Source organism: Ctenopharyngodon idella, chromosome 12 (assembly GCF_019924925.1).
Source record: "Ctenopharyngodon idella isolate HZGC_01 chromosome 12, HZGC01, whole genome shotgun sequence".
NCBI classification, from domain to species: Eukaryota; Metazoa; Chordata; class Actinopteri; order Cypriniformes; family Xenocyprididae; genus Ctenopharyngodon; species Ctenopharyngodon idella.
The window spans coordinates 13,592,598-13,610,633 of record NC_067231.1 but is presented as its reverse complement, the minus strand read 5'-3'; the positions used below and the strand labels follow the sequence as shown (position 1 = coordinate 13,610,633).

The window sequence follows — 18,036 nt, the reverse complement described above, 5'->3', positions numbered from 1 at the left end:
GGTTACACATTGTCTGAATTAAAAGGACACTAAATAAATGAAATTGTTTTTTCGATCAGTGGCTTTTGATCACTATAGGCCTAAAGACAAGCTTTTGGACACATCGCATAAAACACTTCAGATAATTAATTTGCTATTTCTATTTCCATGCTGCTGTGTTGCTTTCAGATAAGGTTGGTAAGCGGATGCAGATGTTTGAATACAAATGAAGTCACTTTACCCGAGCTTTTCAATAGCCTACGTCCATTTTTCTATGAAATTCAGCCCAATAGTAGCTCCTCCCCCGCCTCTCAAGTGTCTGCATCACCAGGCCTATACAAAGACATTTATGAACGATTTAGGTGCTAGTGGAATTTATACAGGTAATTAACACTTAACCTTCCATTGTTGGCATAGTAAAGGCAGGGGACTTCAATATAGCATCTTCTGCCTTCCACTGTGAGATAATAGTTTTGGTCTGTGTGTAGAACTGAATGCCTTGCTTTCATCTGGAACCGGTGAATGAAAACATGAGCAGTGGGACGAGGACTGGTACATTAACTCCAATCTAACCAACATCAACTTTATGGGAGTATTTACCATTGGTGGTGAAGATAGCAGTTCTGTTGCTGTATGGGTTCTTATTGACTATATTTTGATGGCTTCATCCAAGCTGTCAGCCTCCAGAACTACCAATACAGGTCCAAATATCTCCTCCTTATAGCACTTCATGTCAGGCGTAACATTGCTAATGATGGTTGGTCCTACAAAGTTCCCGTTTTCATAACCCTTGATCTTCACATTCCTGCCATCAAGCAGCACCTTGGTGCCCTCATCCACACCACTCCGAATAAGGCTGTTCACTCACTCTTTGGCCTGAGGTGAAATGAGAGGTCCCATCAGCACTCGGCTGGTCACCTGCATTGACAAGGAGACTCTTTGCACATTCAACCAGTTCAGGCAACCAGTCTTGGAATTCTCCTATGAGGATAGCCATGGAAAGCACCACACATCTCTGACCTGCTGCTCCAAAAGCAGCACCTACCAACTAGTTCACACTTCCATTTTCCAAGCCTCTCTTACAGATGTACTCGCCAGCCTGGTTACAGATGAAGTTCACAGCATCATGCTGTCCGTGGATTATGTTTAACGTTCCATCTGGAGCGCCGGCGTCCTGCAGCAGTTTGGGGGCACTGCGTGTCTATAGCACGAGTTTATGTTTTTGTATTTGGTGTGCTATTTATACGCTGAAATTACTTTTTACGTGCATATGATACGCAATGGGTAGGATTAGTGGTGTGGGGTAGGGGCGTATTATATGTACGCCAAAAGTGCATATCAGACAACAGATAAATCACTTAACCCTTGTGCTGTGTTAAAAACCCTACCAGACTCGTGGTGTTTCCGGTCAAAAACTTGCTTATAATAAATATCTCGGTATGCTACATTATTACCAAATACTGGATTCAATCTTTTTGTCAGCTTGTTTTCTTTCAATTGGGACAGATTTTATATTTCTTTTTGGAACTGATCGATCGTAGGCCTTAATTATCTGAGCTTATGTACCTATCACACTAGTGTGTTTTAATGTTTAAACAGGAAATTTGTTTTGAAATGGTTTTATTTTGTTTCTATTTATTACAAAATGAAACAAAGTCACACTTCTGGTGTTTCCGGTCAAAAGGTCTGCAGAAAAATAACTTATAAATCACTTGTTACGCTATTTTATTAGCAAATATTGGATTCAATCTTTTTGTCAACTTGTTTTCTGTAAATTAGGACAAGTTTTGAAACTGACTGATCGTAGGCCTCATTGATCTAAGCCTCACTGTTTTGAGGATAAAGTTAATCTTTTAGCAAAAGAAAGCCTGTAATACTCAAAATAGTTTGTTTGTGTACATGAACGCGTGTGCGCGGATGCACGAGTATGCATGTATCCACACATGTACATCTGTGAACACGAACATGATAAACACGTTCCTGAACACTAATTGTTTCTCTGATTTTCGACTTCCCCATTCATTTTCAATGGGCGGTCATTTTTGACGAATATAAGCTCAGATCAATGAGGCCGATCAATCACTTTCAAAAATAAATACAAAACCTGTCCTAATTTAAAGAAAACAAGTTGACAAAAAGATTGAATATTTAGTGATAAAATTGTGTAACAAGTGATTTATAAGCTATTTTTTTAGGCCGGTCAATTTTGACCGGGACAAGTGTGACTTTGTGCCATTTTGTTATAAATAAAAACCAAAAAAACAAATTTCCTGCTTAAATATTAAAGCACACTAGTGTGATAAACAGTGGCAATTTTTTAAATATTTTTTGTCAAATTGACAAAATTATCCACAAATAACGCTTTTTTCACTCAAAAACTGGTACATAAGGTACATAAGCTCAGATAAATAAGGCCAACGATCGATCAGTTTCAAAAAGAAATATAAAATCTGTCCCAATTGAAAGAAAACAAGCTGACAAAAAGATTAAATCCAATATTTGGTGATAATGTAGCATAATGAGAGATTTATAAGCAATTTTTTGTAGGCCGGTCATTTTTGACCGGGGGGGGTGGGGGGATGTGTGAAATTACAAAAAATTTTCAAAAAAAATTTTGGGAAGTTGTAGGACTCTGGGTAAGTAAAGTCAGTAAATTTTAGTCCAATGCGATAACATTAACTAGTATTTTCGGGTATGGGAAAAATCCTCTCCTTGTCAAAATGACCCGAACACAACATGAGGGTTAATTATAGAGAAGATAATTATTTACTAAGACCTTTCCTAATTATACAGACGATTCAGCAGACGTGCTGAGTTCATAAAAGACAATTAAGAAAAAGTTTAGAGCAGACAGCAGCATCTTTAGTGTTTAAATACACTCTTAAAAGTAAAGGTTCTTTATTTGATGGTTCCACGAAGAACCTTGTCCTTGACCAACCATGGAACCTTCCTTTCCATTGCACAAAATGTTCTTTTAGATTATTAAAATGTTCTTCGCACAAATGGAACCAAATGGTTCTTTTAAGAACTGTTCTTTGGTGAAAGAAATGGTTTTAAGAAATGGTATTGGAAAAATTTATATTTTAAAGAGTGTATGTATCACAAATATTGCACCATTTAATCAGCTGCCATATAAGCGGCCATAATCATTGTATAAATAGCCTAACAATTCTGTACATCCAAACAAGATGAGCATTACACTCAGTTACAACTATTTTTAATTACAACTCTGTGATAAATGTCATGGAGTCTAATAAATAATGAGGGTGAATAGATGATGGCAATGTTCAGTTTTGGGTGAACTATTCGTTTAATGAAATTCGGACAATGATGAGTTCAGGTGCGTATCAAGTCCCCTTTATTGCGTTAGAGACCAAAACATAAAATGTTTTCGCCCATATTTAGAGTGTTTAATGATACTGTCTGTGCAGAGCAGAGACGACAACAGCGAGGAACTTCTGCCAGGCAGCCTGCACATCAGCGGTGAAAGAGGTACCCATAGTCGCTGCAATCACGATTGTCAGGCAGTCGGCCAGCAGCTGAAACAGAAAAAGCAGAAGAGTGTCTCGCAACAGGTGAGTCGCTGGAAGCTCAATGTTTTAAATAGTGTCTACGAGTTTTATATGTTGTTGTGATTGCATACCCTGAAGTTGTCAGGATCCACGTGCAGTTTCTCAGAGTGCAGCACGCTCAGATCGGCGTATGCGTTCTTTATATCATCCATGTTCTTCATGGCTTTGTCAAGCCCGTGGAGCACAACGGTTCCGTGGGCTGCGACCATTGGATTGGACATAATGGCCTCTGCATTGTACAGGTTTCCAAAACCTCCGAAGTACCGCTGAGTCCAGGGATACACAATCAAGACCCTGCAATATACAGCATAATATGCATACACAAAATTAATACAACTAAAATAATAATAAAAAATATGTCTCTTTTGTGTCTCTATACAAAGAAAACTTGCATAAATTATGATAATGAGGAGCACAATGACACGGGCATCATACCTCTGCAAGGCTTTGGGGCCAGCTTCCTCATAATTAAGCTTGCTGAAAATGTCCTGGATATAGGCACGCTCCTGGTCGGTCCACACAACCATGTTGTCAGTTTATGATTTTCTTCTCCGTTAGGAATAAGAATCATACCTTTCCACTCTTGTCGACACTATTTATGTCATCGGGTTGCATCGCCAATACAAGTTGGCTCGCATGATTGGCTGAAACTTCTCATGGGCAGGACTCGAAGTATGTGGTGATTCAATGCGTTTGCAGTCTTCTAGAAGTTATACGAAGCTTTAATGTAAGTAGCAAAACACTAGCATAACATACGCCCCCCTTTCATGAAAAGAGTAAGGAAAAAAAAATAGACGCTGAATAAAAAGCGGATTAACATATGCTATATTGAAATGATATTGTGTTTACATATTAAACATAATAAAGGATTGTAGAGTAGCCTAAAACTTTAATTGCTTTAATCCTTGTCTAATCAGTTGGAAAACGTGACTTTCAAAGTGTATATCAATTATTGCTGTGATCTCAGCTGTTGGTTATCTCATGCTCATACATTCGCACATTCAAAACGACTCTGCCTTATCTCCACTAACAGACTCTCCGCTTACGTAGATCACAGAATGAAATGCATTTGACTGAGTGGTAAAAAAATAAAAATAAAAATCCAGTCTGACCAAATACCATATAAAAGGGCGTGGGCATTTTATCAATTCAAGCACTATCAATTCAAACACTATTTGAGAGCCAATAAATGAAATAAATGATTTATAAATCAATTCAGAATAAGAAAATCAGAATAATCAAAAACTGTGCTTCAGTTCCCTGCACAATATGTGCCTTATAAGAAAACAAATGTTCATGTTTATTAATAATAATATTAATAATTTTTCAGATCTTAAAAATAATACCGTTTTCTCGATTGCTAACACGCTATAACTGAGTTGGCACAATTCCCCAAACTATATTCATTCAGTTCTCAAAACAAAGACACATTTCTCAAAACGTTTAAAACATTTTTCACACACATTCCAATTTTCTTAATAGTTTCTGCAAAACTCTAACTAAAAACGCCCTCATTTTACACAGGTTTAACCATGTTATCATTCATAAAACAATCAAAGCACTCACCGGGCTCTCCCAGCTAACTGGGTGCTGAGACCTCTATTGACACTGACGAAGGCAGACATCTCCTGCTTAAACTTAATACAACTATTTTTAGAATGCAGACCTTTTTGAATTTTTATCATTCATAAAACACACAATATAATTAACTCAAGCATCGCATTTTCCTCAAATAGCACACATTTATCAATGAGTAGCAAAACTGATGACACACCAATCAGAATCTCAGAAAAAAGGGCCAGAGGTGATTGTGCTTTAGAAAATACATCCTAACACTGCAGAGCCGAAAGAACCATCTACACGGTTTTTATATTAGGCTACTTACACATACAATATAATTACAGTACACAGTAACAGTACTTTAGATGAGGGAAATGTCTCTATTCTATGTACAGTAAACTGTAGCACATGTTGTACACCCTCAAATTCGCGATTTTCAAATACATTTCGCAGAACTGAGAAATGACTTGCTAAGGGAGGTAGAGAAAGTCTTTTGTCAGAAGACCAAGACACTGCTATAGTAGCACTGTATACTGTAATGTAATCTGGCCAAAGGTGCAGAAGATGCTGAATTTATTTATTTACTGTACAGTAATTGACAGTATAGGCCTACTGTATTGTGTTGAATACCGCATTCATATTCAATTATTTGGTATTTGATTTGGTATTTGAAGTTTTCTTTTCTAGTGCTTTTCATCTACTTTAAAATCACTTTACAGTAATGTAGTGAAAACTCATTGATGAATTTTGCTGTATCTTCACATTGTTTCATTTAGCTACTGCAATAGACATTGATTGCTCTTACTAGCCTATTAACGCAGAAATGTTGTATAGGCTATTTGTTCGGTTTTGTGTGTCATCTGAGGCCATATTTGATTTTGACAAAAGATAATATGTTTTTGACTAAATTATTTGATTTTGAGGTGACAGTTTGAGGTTTGTGCAGGTTGGTAGTTCAGGGATTGTGTTTATAGTTGTGAGAAAATGGCGAATTGTTTCATGAATATTGTGTTAGAAATCGAGAGAAACTGTAATAAACATCGTATTAAAAGTAAAATCAGTGGCGTATATGAGGCCATAATGTACCAAATAAATTAGTACTCAAAATAAACTGCATTGGGCTGTTTATTTAAAAAAATAAAAAAATAAATAAATCTGTTAAATTAAAAGGGTGTAGCTAACATAACATATATTGGGGGTAGGAAGCATAACGAGTCATATCTCACATACTAAAAACTAAACTAACTTACTAAATAAATAAAATAGGCTAATTATTTAAATTAGGTTGTGGGGTTACTTGTATCGAAGATGCGGACGTGAGGTGATTAGGATCTGACCCTTTTCTGTTTATGGCTGACTCAAGTGCTCACGCATGTACATTATCATCACGTATCACCCCTAAAATGAGGAGGGGAAAATGGGCATCATTTCAATTTTCAGTGTTCACTGGCAGGAGTTCAATCTGACACGCAATTAGGCTGTATCTTGGGTGTGCCCACTCAACTACAAACGTTTAAAAAGAGGACCAACGTTTAGGTGGGTAAGTCATTTGACCATAGCACGTCTATTCATTCCAGACATCGATTCAAAATGAGTCTCTCTGCTAAGGACAAAGCCACTGTGAAGGCCCTCTGGGCAAAGATCTCCCCAAAGGCTGAGGACATCGGTAATGAGGCGTTGTCCAGGTAAGACAAAACATCAAAAAATGGATTTTGATGTATTTTACAGATCAAAGGTAAGGATCTGATTTAACTTGAACTTACATTTCCCCACCGTTCTGCAGAATGCTTTTGGTCTACCCTCAGACCAAGACCTACTTCTCTCACTGGAGCGACCTGACCCCCGGCTCTGCTCCTGTGAGGAAGCATGGAAAGAAGGTCATCGGTGGACTCGGTTTGGCTATTGAAAAGATCGACGACCTTTTCGGCGGTCTGCTCACTCTTAGCGAGCTGCATGCCTTTCAGCTGAGAGTCGATCCTGCTAACTTCAAGGTAAACATACTGTTGTGTCTGACGCTAAGTGATTAATAATTGAGCCATATCTCATTATGTATAGTTTCCTACTTAAAATTGTGTCTACTAATCTATTTACCAGATCCTGTCCCACAACATTCTTGTGGTGTTGTCCATGCTCTTCCCTGATGACTTCACACCTGAAGCCCACCTGGCCATGGACAAGTTCCTTGCAGGAGTGGCCCTGGCTTTGTCTGACAAATATCGTTAACCTGTTTGATATTTGTTAAGCAGTTTGAATGTTGTTTTGTCGATTTGGTCAACAACATGTCAATAAAAACAAATCTAGAGACACTCATCTTGTGCATTTTTCTCTAAAACAAAATCTGTTTGCAGTACGAATATATAATTAGGCTATTGGATCATATAAATTAAATCATACAGAGGACAGGTCTCTCAAATAGTTAAGCCTGTTGCTTGAATAAATATAGGATATTGAAAACAAACGTTTCAATCATCTCATTTTGGCACACCAATGTTTATACATACCGTTATCAATTCTGTTTCTTTTAACATATAAAATATTTAAGACCTTTCAAAACAGAAGGATATTATATTTAATAAGTAGAAATTATACTATATATATATATATATATATATATATATATATATATATAGTCGAATTAATTACATACATTATACATACATAATAATATATAAAAATGTATATTAATTAGCTACAATAAAAAAAAAAGAAGACAAGAACCCGTCAACTAAAATCAAATAAATCAACTTTGAGACACGCGAGCAGCTTTGAGTCACGTGAGATAGTCTTGTATAGGGCATTTACGGTCATTCAAACCTGATATCTTGATTGTCTGAACATAGAATAAACACTGTGAAGAGCAGATGGGCAGTACAGACTTTTCGGCAAAAAGGTGGGTATAGGTCAACTAACTATATTGTGTCGAAAAATTACATTAAAATAGTCTACAAATATCTTATAATTACTATTCTCTGATATCACAAGTTTAGTAGGCTATAGTATTACTGAAATATACACACTAAAAATGCTGGGTTAAAAACGACATTTGTTGACGTTTTTAACTATTTGGCAACCCAGTGTTGTGTAAATATTGGACAGAACACATGCTGGATTATTTAGACCCAACTTTTTTATGTTTTATAATAAACCCATTTGCTGGTTTGTTTTTGACATAGTGTCACACAACGTGATATTGAAGGCTATTCATTTTAAATAATAATATGGCTACTCTAAAATCTGTTATATAGGCTAGGACAAGGACAGTTAATATAAAATAATTTTTATTCAATGACGAGTCATCATTCTTTCAGAATCATAGGAAGTGCAGGAGCAGCCTCGACTACCCAACATTATATTACACTGCAGCTTCGCGTATTGTCAGTAAAACTGACCCAGCAGCTGAGTTACACAAAACTAGCCAGCACTTAATAATAATAATAACCCAATAAAATGACCCAACAGGCTGAACCAAGCATTTAGGTAAAAAAAACAAAAAACAAAAAAAAAACAAAACAAACAACAACAACAACAACAACAACAAAAAAACACCAGAATTTTTTAGAGAATAGCCCATGTGACAACTTGTAAAAACTAATCTACGTATCCCATATTTCTTCTATTAAAAAACAATAATAATAATAATAATAATTAGCCCTATTATTATTATTATTATTATTATTATTATCATCATCATCATATATAGCCTAATTATTCTAGTCGTTATTCCTCTTCTTATTATTCCTATATATAATTATTACTCGATTTCGGTGGTATGGTGTCTGCCCAAAAAAAAAAAAAAAAAAAAAAAATTGCATTTAGACATTTAATTGATATGCTTTACAGAAATAGAAACTTCTTTTGAAGCTAAATAGGACAGATCAGGAAATGTTCAACGAACAGTTATTGTTAATGTTGAAATGTGCAGTATTTAAAACACACTGATATAGTATAAAAATATAAAAATATGGAATAAAATTTATTTCGAAAAAAATATAAACTGCAGCTTGAGATAAAACATGCTATTTTATGTGAAACGTTATCAAAAGACAATTTACTGACATCTGCTGGAAAAAAAGAAAAAGTGTTGGTCATTTGTTATAAAAGTCAAGCACGCACAAAGTTTTAAATGAAAATGCAATATATGCTGTTAAGTTAGACATATGAAATATTTAGAGCATTTAGAAGTATTAATGGCATCATGAATTGAGGAGGCTTTGCATGCTGATGTGCTCCAATATCATTTCATTATAACTCGTGTCTTCTCATCTCCAAGCAGAAGCCTGTTAAAATAATAAAGTATATTTAATTAAAAAATAATTTTCTTGACACAAGATCTCAACAAGGAAATATGGAATATTTTATATCAAGGCAAACTGACCTCACGAGAGCAGCAGCCACCAGACCTCCCCCTATCGGACCGACCCAATAAACCCAATGATAAGACCAGTGGTTAGCTATCAATGCAGGTCCGAAAGCTCTTGCAGGGTTCAAACAGGTGCCAGAAACGTCTCCTCTATTTAATAAAACAACATAGATTTTTCAGACAGAAACAAATTCTATTATAGCGAAATGTTATACATAGGCCTATATATCATTTGTTAACATTTGTAAAATGTCTTTTTTCACCCTCATAAATCATTAGTATCACCCCACGTCTGTCTGTGGGTTTTGGAAACATTTAACCAATGAAAAGTATTAAAAAGTGCTTCGGACTAAACATCATATCTCCACTGGATCCTCAAACTGTCAGTCAAACCTATAGCTCCACCCCGCCTCTACCGTGAATGAAGTGCCATTTGGACCATGTTTGTTTGCAATGCAAAGATAGATAAAGAACTGATTCTTTGACAAACTACATAGTTTTCTTTACTCAAGAACGTTACAATATTGTGTTACTCCCTAAAAAAGTAACTATTTGCATTACTTAGTTACTTTTTATGAAAAGTGATGAGTTACATTACTTTGTACATAAAGTAGGCTATATTTGTCTTATATGCATATATATTGCCGGTTTACATAATATTCCGAGTGTGCATTTCACAGTCGTTATTCATTCTTTCTGCTTTTCTTTTTCATTTGAGATGAGTATCTCACATTTAGTCTAGAACTGCAATAACCATCATGTTTACACAGCGCACACAACAGCTCTGCACTTACTCATGGTTCTCTCAACATGGGGGCAGGAGAGCTGTCAGTCAATAAATGGGAAAACAGAGTAACTTGCGTTACTTATTTGAAAAAGTAACTGATATTTTGTTGTAATTTTAAAAGTAATGCGTTACTTTACTAGTTACTTGGAAGAAGTAATCTGATTACATAACTCGCGTTACTTGTAATGTTATAATGATATTGCTCAAGAAACACTATTGGCTATTAAGGCTAATGTTTTATGTATTTGAGGAGCGGAGAAGAGTGTTTTCAAATAGCATTTGTCGTTGAGTCAAGCCAAAACTGTCTTAAATAGCCTGTGCAAAGCACTTCATCTTTTATAACATGAGATTTTGGATAAATGACAGAAAAAAGTGAGCGCCCACATAGCTACAATAAACTTTATATGTTTATAAGTTGAAAACATGAACTTACTGCCTAAAGTGCGGCCGTTCTACGGACAGAACACATAGGCTATGTCCGATATTCGCTGGTCAAAAAACTTGTAACTCCATTTGAACTTGATTTTGGTATAATGTTGAGGTAAATTAGGTAACTGGTCACGGCCCTGGCCATGCTATTAAGATTTATTTCGTTCCAGACTTACCCTGCCAGAATATTGACGATAACAGTGCAGCCCACCATGAAGGGCACCAGGGGGCTTTTGCTCTTTCCATTGACTGCCCCCAACAGCACTACCATGGTTACTAGACATGTCATGGCCATTTCAGCAAACACAACCTTCCCCAGCTGCTCATCAGACGTAAGAATAGTAAAGGCCGCTCCGGTAGCATTCATGTAGTTCTCGTGTGATGTCATAACCTAAAAAAATACATTTGTCTGTTGAGCACTTTTTTTTTTTGTTATGGAAAGCAACACCAATATTATTTAATGTTCTTGTATTAAAGTGTATTTTTGCTCACACCTTTGACATTACAGCTCCCAGCACACCTCCGATAAGCTGACTGATAAGGTAGGGAACAACCATTGTCAGCTGCATTCCACCACACAACCAGATAGCGATGGTGAATGGAGGGTTGAAATGTGATCCGCTGCATGGAGGGAAAAAAAAAAATAATTCAGGTGAGATATAAACTCATTCTCTTTCAGAAAGGGATTCAGAAACATGACCGTCAGCACTCAAAAATAATTGAACAAGTCTAAAAAAAAAATATATATATTTTTTTTAAAGATCCGTAATACTTTATTTTAGTGTCTTTGTTACATATGTACTTACTGTAGTTTTAACAGTATATTATGCATAATTACATGCAACTAACCTAAGCATATAGTAAGTACATGTCATTAATTAACATTACTCAGTACTTAAATGTATAATTTTAATATAACAAGGACACCTTAAGCTAAAATGTAACCAAAAATTCTTACCTGATTTCTGCCATACACGCCACCAACACAGCCACTGCCAAACCATGTACAAGTGCTGGCTGAAGTCTTCCTGCTGCCTCCACATTTTCAATGACAGACACACAGCCTATGAAGACAAAAAATGTTGTGCCCACCAGCTCGGCAACACATGGCTGGATTATTCTTTCATATTTGCTCAGAGGTTTGGGTGAGGATTCGTTCTTCTTCAGCAAAGTTTTGTCCAGCTCTTTGAGCTCTAGCTTCTCCATATCCACTGACATTGTGTACCATCAAGTGCAGTGAGAAACTTTGTGACTGTAGCAGAGGGAAGCACTATATGATAAAAGAGCCAACTTGACTTGTTCCATCATAAATCACTCTTTTATCCCTGAAAGTCTGATATATTATCATAGGATTATTGTAAAGGATGCAGCAGCCACATACAATCAAGTTTTAGGAGACAATGAAAAGATCTGGAAAGTTTACAAAAACAATAACTGTGAGGTATAAGCACAGACATTTTCAGTCTAGAGTTAGATCAGTGGACGTTTGTTCCCTTATCAGATTTGTTTCACATTTGGACAGTTTTTTTTTTTCCCCCACTATTATATCTGTGTTATTGATTTGCTTGTCAAGCGTGTGATAACTGCCTGACCTTGGCTGTAAATGTTATCAACAAAATGGCATAATAAAACAACACATTGAACTTAAAGATGCACTTTGAGCCAAAAGTCATATTTGTTCTTACAAATTATATTAAGTGGGTCTCAGAATCATAGTGAGTGAACAGAAGACAGAGATCATGATTTGATTATATATTCAAATTATTACTAAACTGAATTATTATTAAAAATCTGTTAAAGATTTTGAATTCAATGAAAATGTCAAATTGTGCAGACATAAATTTCTGCTAAATAATTTCATTAGATATAATACCTTAACCGAGCTTAGAGTTTTGTTCTTCCCTCATATTTAAATATTTTCCTCATATTTTGATGGTTTAATCAAACTCATAGGGTCATTAAGGGTCAAGGGTCATTAAAAAACAAATATCCTCTCAGGACATCATATATATATATATATATATATATATATTAGACCACCACCCAATGTAAGGTTTATGCCACAGCTGCCCTAGCTGTATTGGTGATTACCAAAATCATTTTTTATGTTTCTGTAATAGTTAATCCACACCAGAATGTGCAAGCTCTTTAGTCACAATATAATTATTGTTGTGATTTAATGGATTCAAAGATAGATCGCATGAAAGTTTCATCAAAAGCAAGTATTTGGGAACAACTAGAAACTATTTGGAAGTTGAAAACAGCAGAGACTGTGGAAAAGTAGATAAAAACAATGCCAGCAAGAATGCAAGCTGTTATCAAGGCCAAAAGAGGGCATACAATAAAAATAATATATATATATATTTTTCTGTTATTATGTGGGAATAAAGACTATATAGTTGTTCCTGTTTGTTATTTGCCTAATAAATGACAATACATTTTTTAGTTTTAAATAAGTTTTTGACAATTCCTAAATATTTTCTCTCTTTCTCTCTACACACACACACACACACACACACACACACACAAAAAATATATATATATATATAATAAATGCATCTCTACCACAGTGAAGTATAGAGGAAGAGGTGTCATTGTGTGTGGAGCCTTTTAACTGCTGGTATGGTGAGCTACTTCTCTGTGAAAAGTCATTTAATGCTTTGGAGTACAGGAGAATATTGCAGAATGGCTTGTTTCCCACAGATGAAAAGTTGTTATCTAAAGAGGAATGATCAGATGTTATTTTTTCAACAAGACAACGCTCACAAAACAACCAAGAAGTGGCTTGAGAACAAGACCATCAGGCTCATGTTTTGGCCTGGTCAGAGTCCAGATTTGAACCCTATACTGAATATTTGGTCTCACATTAAACTCAAACGAACTGGGAGACATTTTTCAACTACTCATGAACTGTTTGAAGCCATTAACATTGAGTGGAACAACACTGACTCTTCTTCCCGTATAAAGCTGTCTGCAAGTTGGGGAAGGCTATTCCATGCTAAAGTTACTTTATCTACAGTATTTGTGCAATTCTTGCTAATTTCCCAACCAGTGATTTGTGATTAAAATGGTTAAGGCCATTAAAAGACCACTAAATATTTTGCCATTTTAGCTTGGCCACTCCATTTTGGAGTGTGTGCTCCATATTTACATATTGCAAAGTAAAAAAAAAGTGAAGAAATACATTCAGACAATATCTAACAAAAGACTTTATGCTTATTAACATAAAACATCAGAATACACAATGGCAGGCTATAAAACTAAAACAACAAATACATTTGTCCAAGAGACAATGAGGCAACAGAATACAGAAAAGCTTAGAATACTGCACTAATATAAATGTTTGACAATATCATACAATGCTTTACAAGTTATTTGGAATTTAAAAAGCTTGCAACATGAGATCCTCTGAGGTCCTCCATCTCCATCATTTGAAAATAACACGAATCTTCTTGTCTCCCACTATTAACCTAGAATGAATCAAGCAATTGATCAGAATACTCATACTCACATATTAAGATGAAAAGTTTTATACTGAAAACATTAATTTTTATTTCAATCTGAACAGCTTTAAGTCATCATATCATGTTCAAGCTGATACACTAAAAGACTTTATACTCCTCCTGAATGAAGAAAATCATTCATTGTGTAAGGAAAAAGTGAGTTGCAAGAATACCTCACAATGCTGACAGTGACCAAAGCACCAGCCAAAGGTCCCACCCAATATACCCAGTGGTACGTCCAGTGACCGGACACTATCGCTGGCCCAAAGGCCCTTGCTGGATTCATACATGCTCCTGATATTCCACCCCTGTTTGACATGTAAGACAGTTAAATTAGAGCTTCTCAAAAAATGACCCTAAATACAGCATATCAGCACATTTTAGTGTTAGGAATTAATATTTCCTTTTGCCATTATTATTCTAAGGCTCTTGATGACTTTGTTTCCTGTAACATATCCTGTGACATCCTATTTGTTTAGTTGCCATGTTCATTAAAGACAAATCATTCCCCACATTAAAACAAGTGTAGCGACTTGTGAGAAAATGAGTTTTGGTTGTGCCAAACATCTGCTTATAAAAGCGCATGAAACATATGATGACAGTTAGGGGAGAGTGTTCTCAGTGGCGTGCAGGAGGGGGGGGGGGGGGGGGGGGGGGGGCGCGCCCCTGCCCTCGCGGATGTCTGTGCACACCAAAAAGTGTTGTAACGGAATATGATAAAACATCATCAGTTTCACCAATTAGAAATGAGCTACCGGGGTTGACGGGGTAAAATCACTATCATACATCAACACCACCCTGAGGGGAGTCAGGGGACAGCAGTACACACACAAAAAAAAAAAAGCCAAGAAAAATCTAGTAAATAATTAGATTATTATTATTTTTTATAATGTTAATGATTGTTAAATGGTAGGGATACTAGTATTATTAGTAGTAATAGTATTATATAATTATTATATTTATATAGGGTTTTTTTTTTTGGGGCAGAATGTAGTAGTATATCCTCTCTGTCTGCTCAATCAATATTTCTTGATTTATATATATATTTTTTAAAGCAAATTACAGCATTTTCAGCAATAAGGCTTCAAATTAGTCAAGTTTTATAGCATGGACAAATATAATGTAACAATTATTAGTAAAATCATTAATTATAAATATAATAATTATAATTTTAGAATTATACTATCATCTAACAACATAGTCTAAAAACACATATAACATGTAAACATTATAAGCATAAACAAAACATGTTTAGAGTTGTTAGACTGTATTTGTTCTCTATTTTTCCCTGTTTTATTTGCTGATTTGAATTAAAATGTTTCCTGTATGTGTTTTGTATTAGATTAGATTAGCATTTTGAATTACAACGTACAACATTTAAAACATCCATGTTCCTGTTTAACAGTTGAGTTACAGTAGTGCAGTAGTAACAGTATTTGCACTGGTTGTATACTTGACACTAATCTACACAGTTCAGGTATTAATAGATTTCTAAACTAGGCTACTTCATTTTCACTTCAGAGAGAGAAAGAGAGAGGAGTATTATATGAAAGTTTGAGACTTGAGATATAGATAGGGATGCACCGATACCGATACAAGTAGGCCTATCGGTATCGGCCCAATACCAAGCTCATGTAGGCCTACTTGTACTCATACTCGTAAAAATACCAAAGACCAATACCTCACGTGATGTAACTGACAAAATTTTCCGCGCACAGAGACACCGGCGGCAGCAGCAGAAACAATGTCAGCCTCAGGGGTCTGGAAATACTTCAAAATTAATGATGATAACCGACACACTGCGAACTGCATGCAAATCGCGCTGAATGACAGACCAGAAGCGCGCTCTCTATCCTTCTTGCGCGCGATCCCTGTTCTCTCAGACAGCGTGCGATCAGTTCTCCTTGCGCCTGAATGGTCAAATGCACAAATAGTTGTCAAAATGTCCATCGTGTGGAGTATCTCATGTAAATACAGTCGGTTATGGCTTAAGTGGACGCAAACAGGTGGGTGAAAACAGGATATGTGTCAGTATATTACATACTTGGATTCGGTCTTAAAGGGAGAGTAGCCTAATTAAATATTTGTCTGTTTTTAATAATTATTACTTTTTTCATTGGAGTAATAATAAAGAAGCTGTCCTACATTCATTAGTCTCACTGTGTTGTGCTTGGAAAACTTTTATAAATGTATAGGCATCGGTATCGTTATCGGCGAGTACCAGAAAAAAAGTATTGGTACTCGTACTCGGTCCTTAAAAAATGGTATCGGTGCATCCCTAGATATAGATGTAGATATAGATGTTTAAATAAAATGTTTCCAATCTTTCCTATTGTTAAATATTTAACACAAAACACTAGACTAGATTTTTTTTTCTTCTTTTAAAATGTAGTATGGCACAGTATTCTGTACAGTAGGCTATATAATTTGTTTGTCCCTTTGTGTGAAATATTAGTTTCCTACCCAGCCAAAATATTTGCAGTCACAGTGAGTCCAATGCAGAAGGGAGCAAGATGACTTCGGGTCCTTCCGTTTACAGCGCCCATGCTCACAACCATGGTCAAGAAGAGCGTCATTATCATCTCTGCCATAGTCGCAGAGCCAGTGCCATGAGCGGACTGAATGGCATTAAATGCTGCTCCAGTTGCATTTCCAAATGCCTCATTTGTAGTGACAGCCTAAAGAAAAAGAAAAGAGAATGTTTATATTGTATTGTCAAAAGTGTAAATGATCGTATACTTCCAGTAGTTTGAGCACTAAGGCACAAATACACAAACACAGTCAGAAATATTGATAGAGAAGCTTGCACATATACTTTAGCAAGGCCGGCAGCAATCACTCCACCTAACATTTGCGAGAGCACGTATGGCACCAAGAGTATGAGTTCCATTCCTCCGATGAGGTAAACACACACAGACACGGCTGGATTGAAGTGACCACCACTGGAAAACAAGATGACATAAGAAAATCATGCATGAAAGAAGAAATGAAGAAAGAAAGAAATGTTTTAAATAAAAAAATGATAATTTATTCATGTTTATAAAATAATATCAATAAAAATATATTATTTTGCATAGTAATCAGATATTAATGCATGTACAATGTAAAATTTCTTTATAATGACATTTCTGGCTACATTACTCAATGAAAACTAATTTAAATACTTGATATTCTTTTTTAAAATATTGTAAATATAACAAGCATATAATATAAACATTATCAACATAGTTTTATATATTTAAATATATTATTTTTCATTTGTATTCTCTATTTTAAAGTCATTTGTCACACAGAAAATAAGACAGTTACCTGATTTCTCCCAAAATCGCAATTACTATCGCCAGTGCTAGTCCATGTGCCAGGGCAGGCTGGATGCTCCCACTGATGCCCACGTTACCCATGACCGACACACAGCCCACAAACATGAAGAGAGTGGAGCCGAGGATCTCTGCCAGGCAGGGTTGAATGTAGTGCTCAAAGAAGGACTTTTTAGGCGCATTCTGATGGTTGTCCCCTCCATCGCCTGTGGCTACAGTAAAGAGCTCTGATTTTGACTCCACTGAGGTCATTTTGTTTGTCCGAGGTTTCAGGTGTTCTGTGCACACACACTGCAGCTTTGTACTGATAAAGGTGGACAGAGGATGGGGTGGAGTGGTGGTAAGGCGGGCCAACAGTCTCACCCGTCATCACTCTTGGTGGCTTGGGAAAAACACTTTACAATTACAGCAGTGGAGAGCATTGTTTGAGGGGTGACGGGTTCAGGATATAGCTTATCATCCACCAGCCTGCTATTACACAACCGAGGACAATAAAAAGAGCATAACGCACTCTCATGTCACACAAGGT

General features: G+C 36.0%; 4 protein-coding genes and 1 pseudogene across 4 annotated transcripts; 1 reads left to right on the top strand and 4 right to left on the bottom strand.

The window, feature by feature from the left end:
* Positions 1–373: 373 nt before the first annotated feature.
* LOC127524237 (methylmalonate-semialdehyde dehydrogenase [acylating], mitochondrial-like) lies at positions 374–1,249 on the bottom strand (annotated as a pseudogene).
* Positions 1,250–3,314: 2,065 nt separating this feature from the next.
* hbbe2 (hemoglobin beta embryonic-2) lies at positions 3,315–4,795 on the bottom strand. The gene is made up of 3 exons (XM_051914627.1): positions 3,987–4,795; positions 3,623–3,845; positions 3,315–3,518 (listed from the first exon to the last, which is right to left on the bottom strand). The coding sequence occupies exons 1-3, from the start codon at positions 4,076–4,078 to the stop codon at positions 3,390–3,392; spliced, it is 444 nt and encodes a 147-aa protein (XP_051770587.1). The 5' UTR covers positions 4,079–4,795; the 3' UTR covers positions 3,315–3,389.
* A 1,822-nt stretch (positions 4,796–6,617) lies between these two features.
* On the top strand, positions 6,618–7,421 carry LOC127523655 (hemoglobin subunit alpha-like). The gene is made up of 3 exons (XM_051914628.1): positions 6,618–6,796; positions 6,895–7,102; positions 7,206–7,421. The coding sequence occupies exons 1-3, from the start codon at positions 6,702–6,704 to the stop codon at positions 7,332–7,334; spliced, it is 432 nt and encodes a 143-aa protein (XP_051770588.1). The 5' UTR covers positions 6,618–6,701; the 3' UTR covers positions 7,335–7,421.
* Positions 7,422–7,910: 489 nt separating this feature from the next.
* aqp8a.2 (aquaporin 8a, tandem duplicate 2) lies at positions 7,911–12,216 on the bottom strand. The gene is made up of 5 exons (XM_051914792.1): positions 11,646–12,216; positions 11,182–11,308; positions 10,864–11,078; positions 9,487–9,621; positions 7,911–9,388 (listed from the first exon to the last, which is right to left on the bottom strand). The coding sequence occupies exons 1-5, from the start codon at positions 11,903–11,905 to the stop codon at positions 9,346–9,348; spliced, it is 780 nt and encodes a 259-aa protein (XP_051770752.1). The 5' UTR covers positions 11,906–12,216; the 3' UTR covers positions 7,911–9,345.
* Positions 12,217–13,883: 1,667 nt separating this feature from the next.
* aqp8a.1 (aquaporin 8a, tandem duplicate 1) lies at positions 13,884–17,808 on the bottom strand. Its single transcript, XM_051915465.1, has 5 exons — positions 17,500–17,808; positions 17,006–17,132; positions 16,654–16,868; positions 14,364–14,498; positions 13,884–14,157 (listed from the first exon to the last, which is right to left on the bottom strand). The coding sequence occupies exons 1-5, from the start codon at positions 17,757–17,759 to the stop codon at positions 14,115–14,117; spliced, it is 780 nt and encodes a 259-aa protein (XP_051771425.1). The 5' UTR covers positions 17,760–17,808; the 3' UTR covers positions 13,884–14,114.
* Positions 17,809–18,036: the final 228 nt, after the last annotated feature.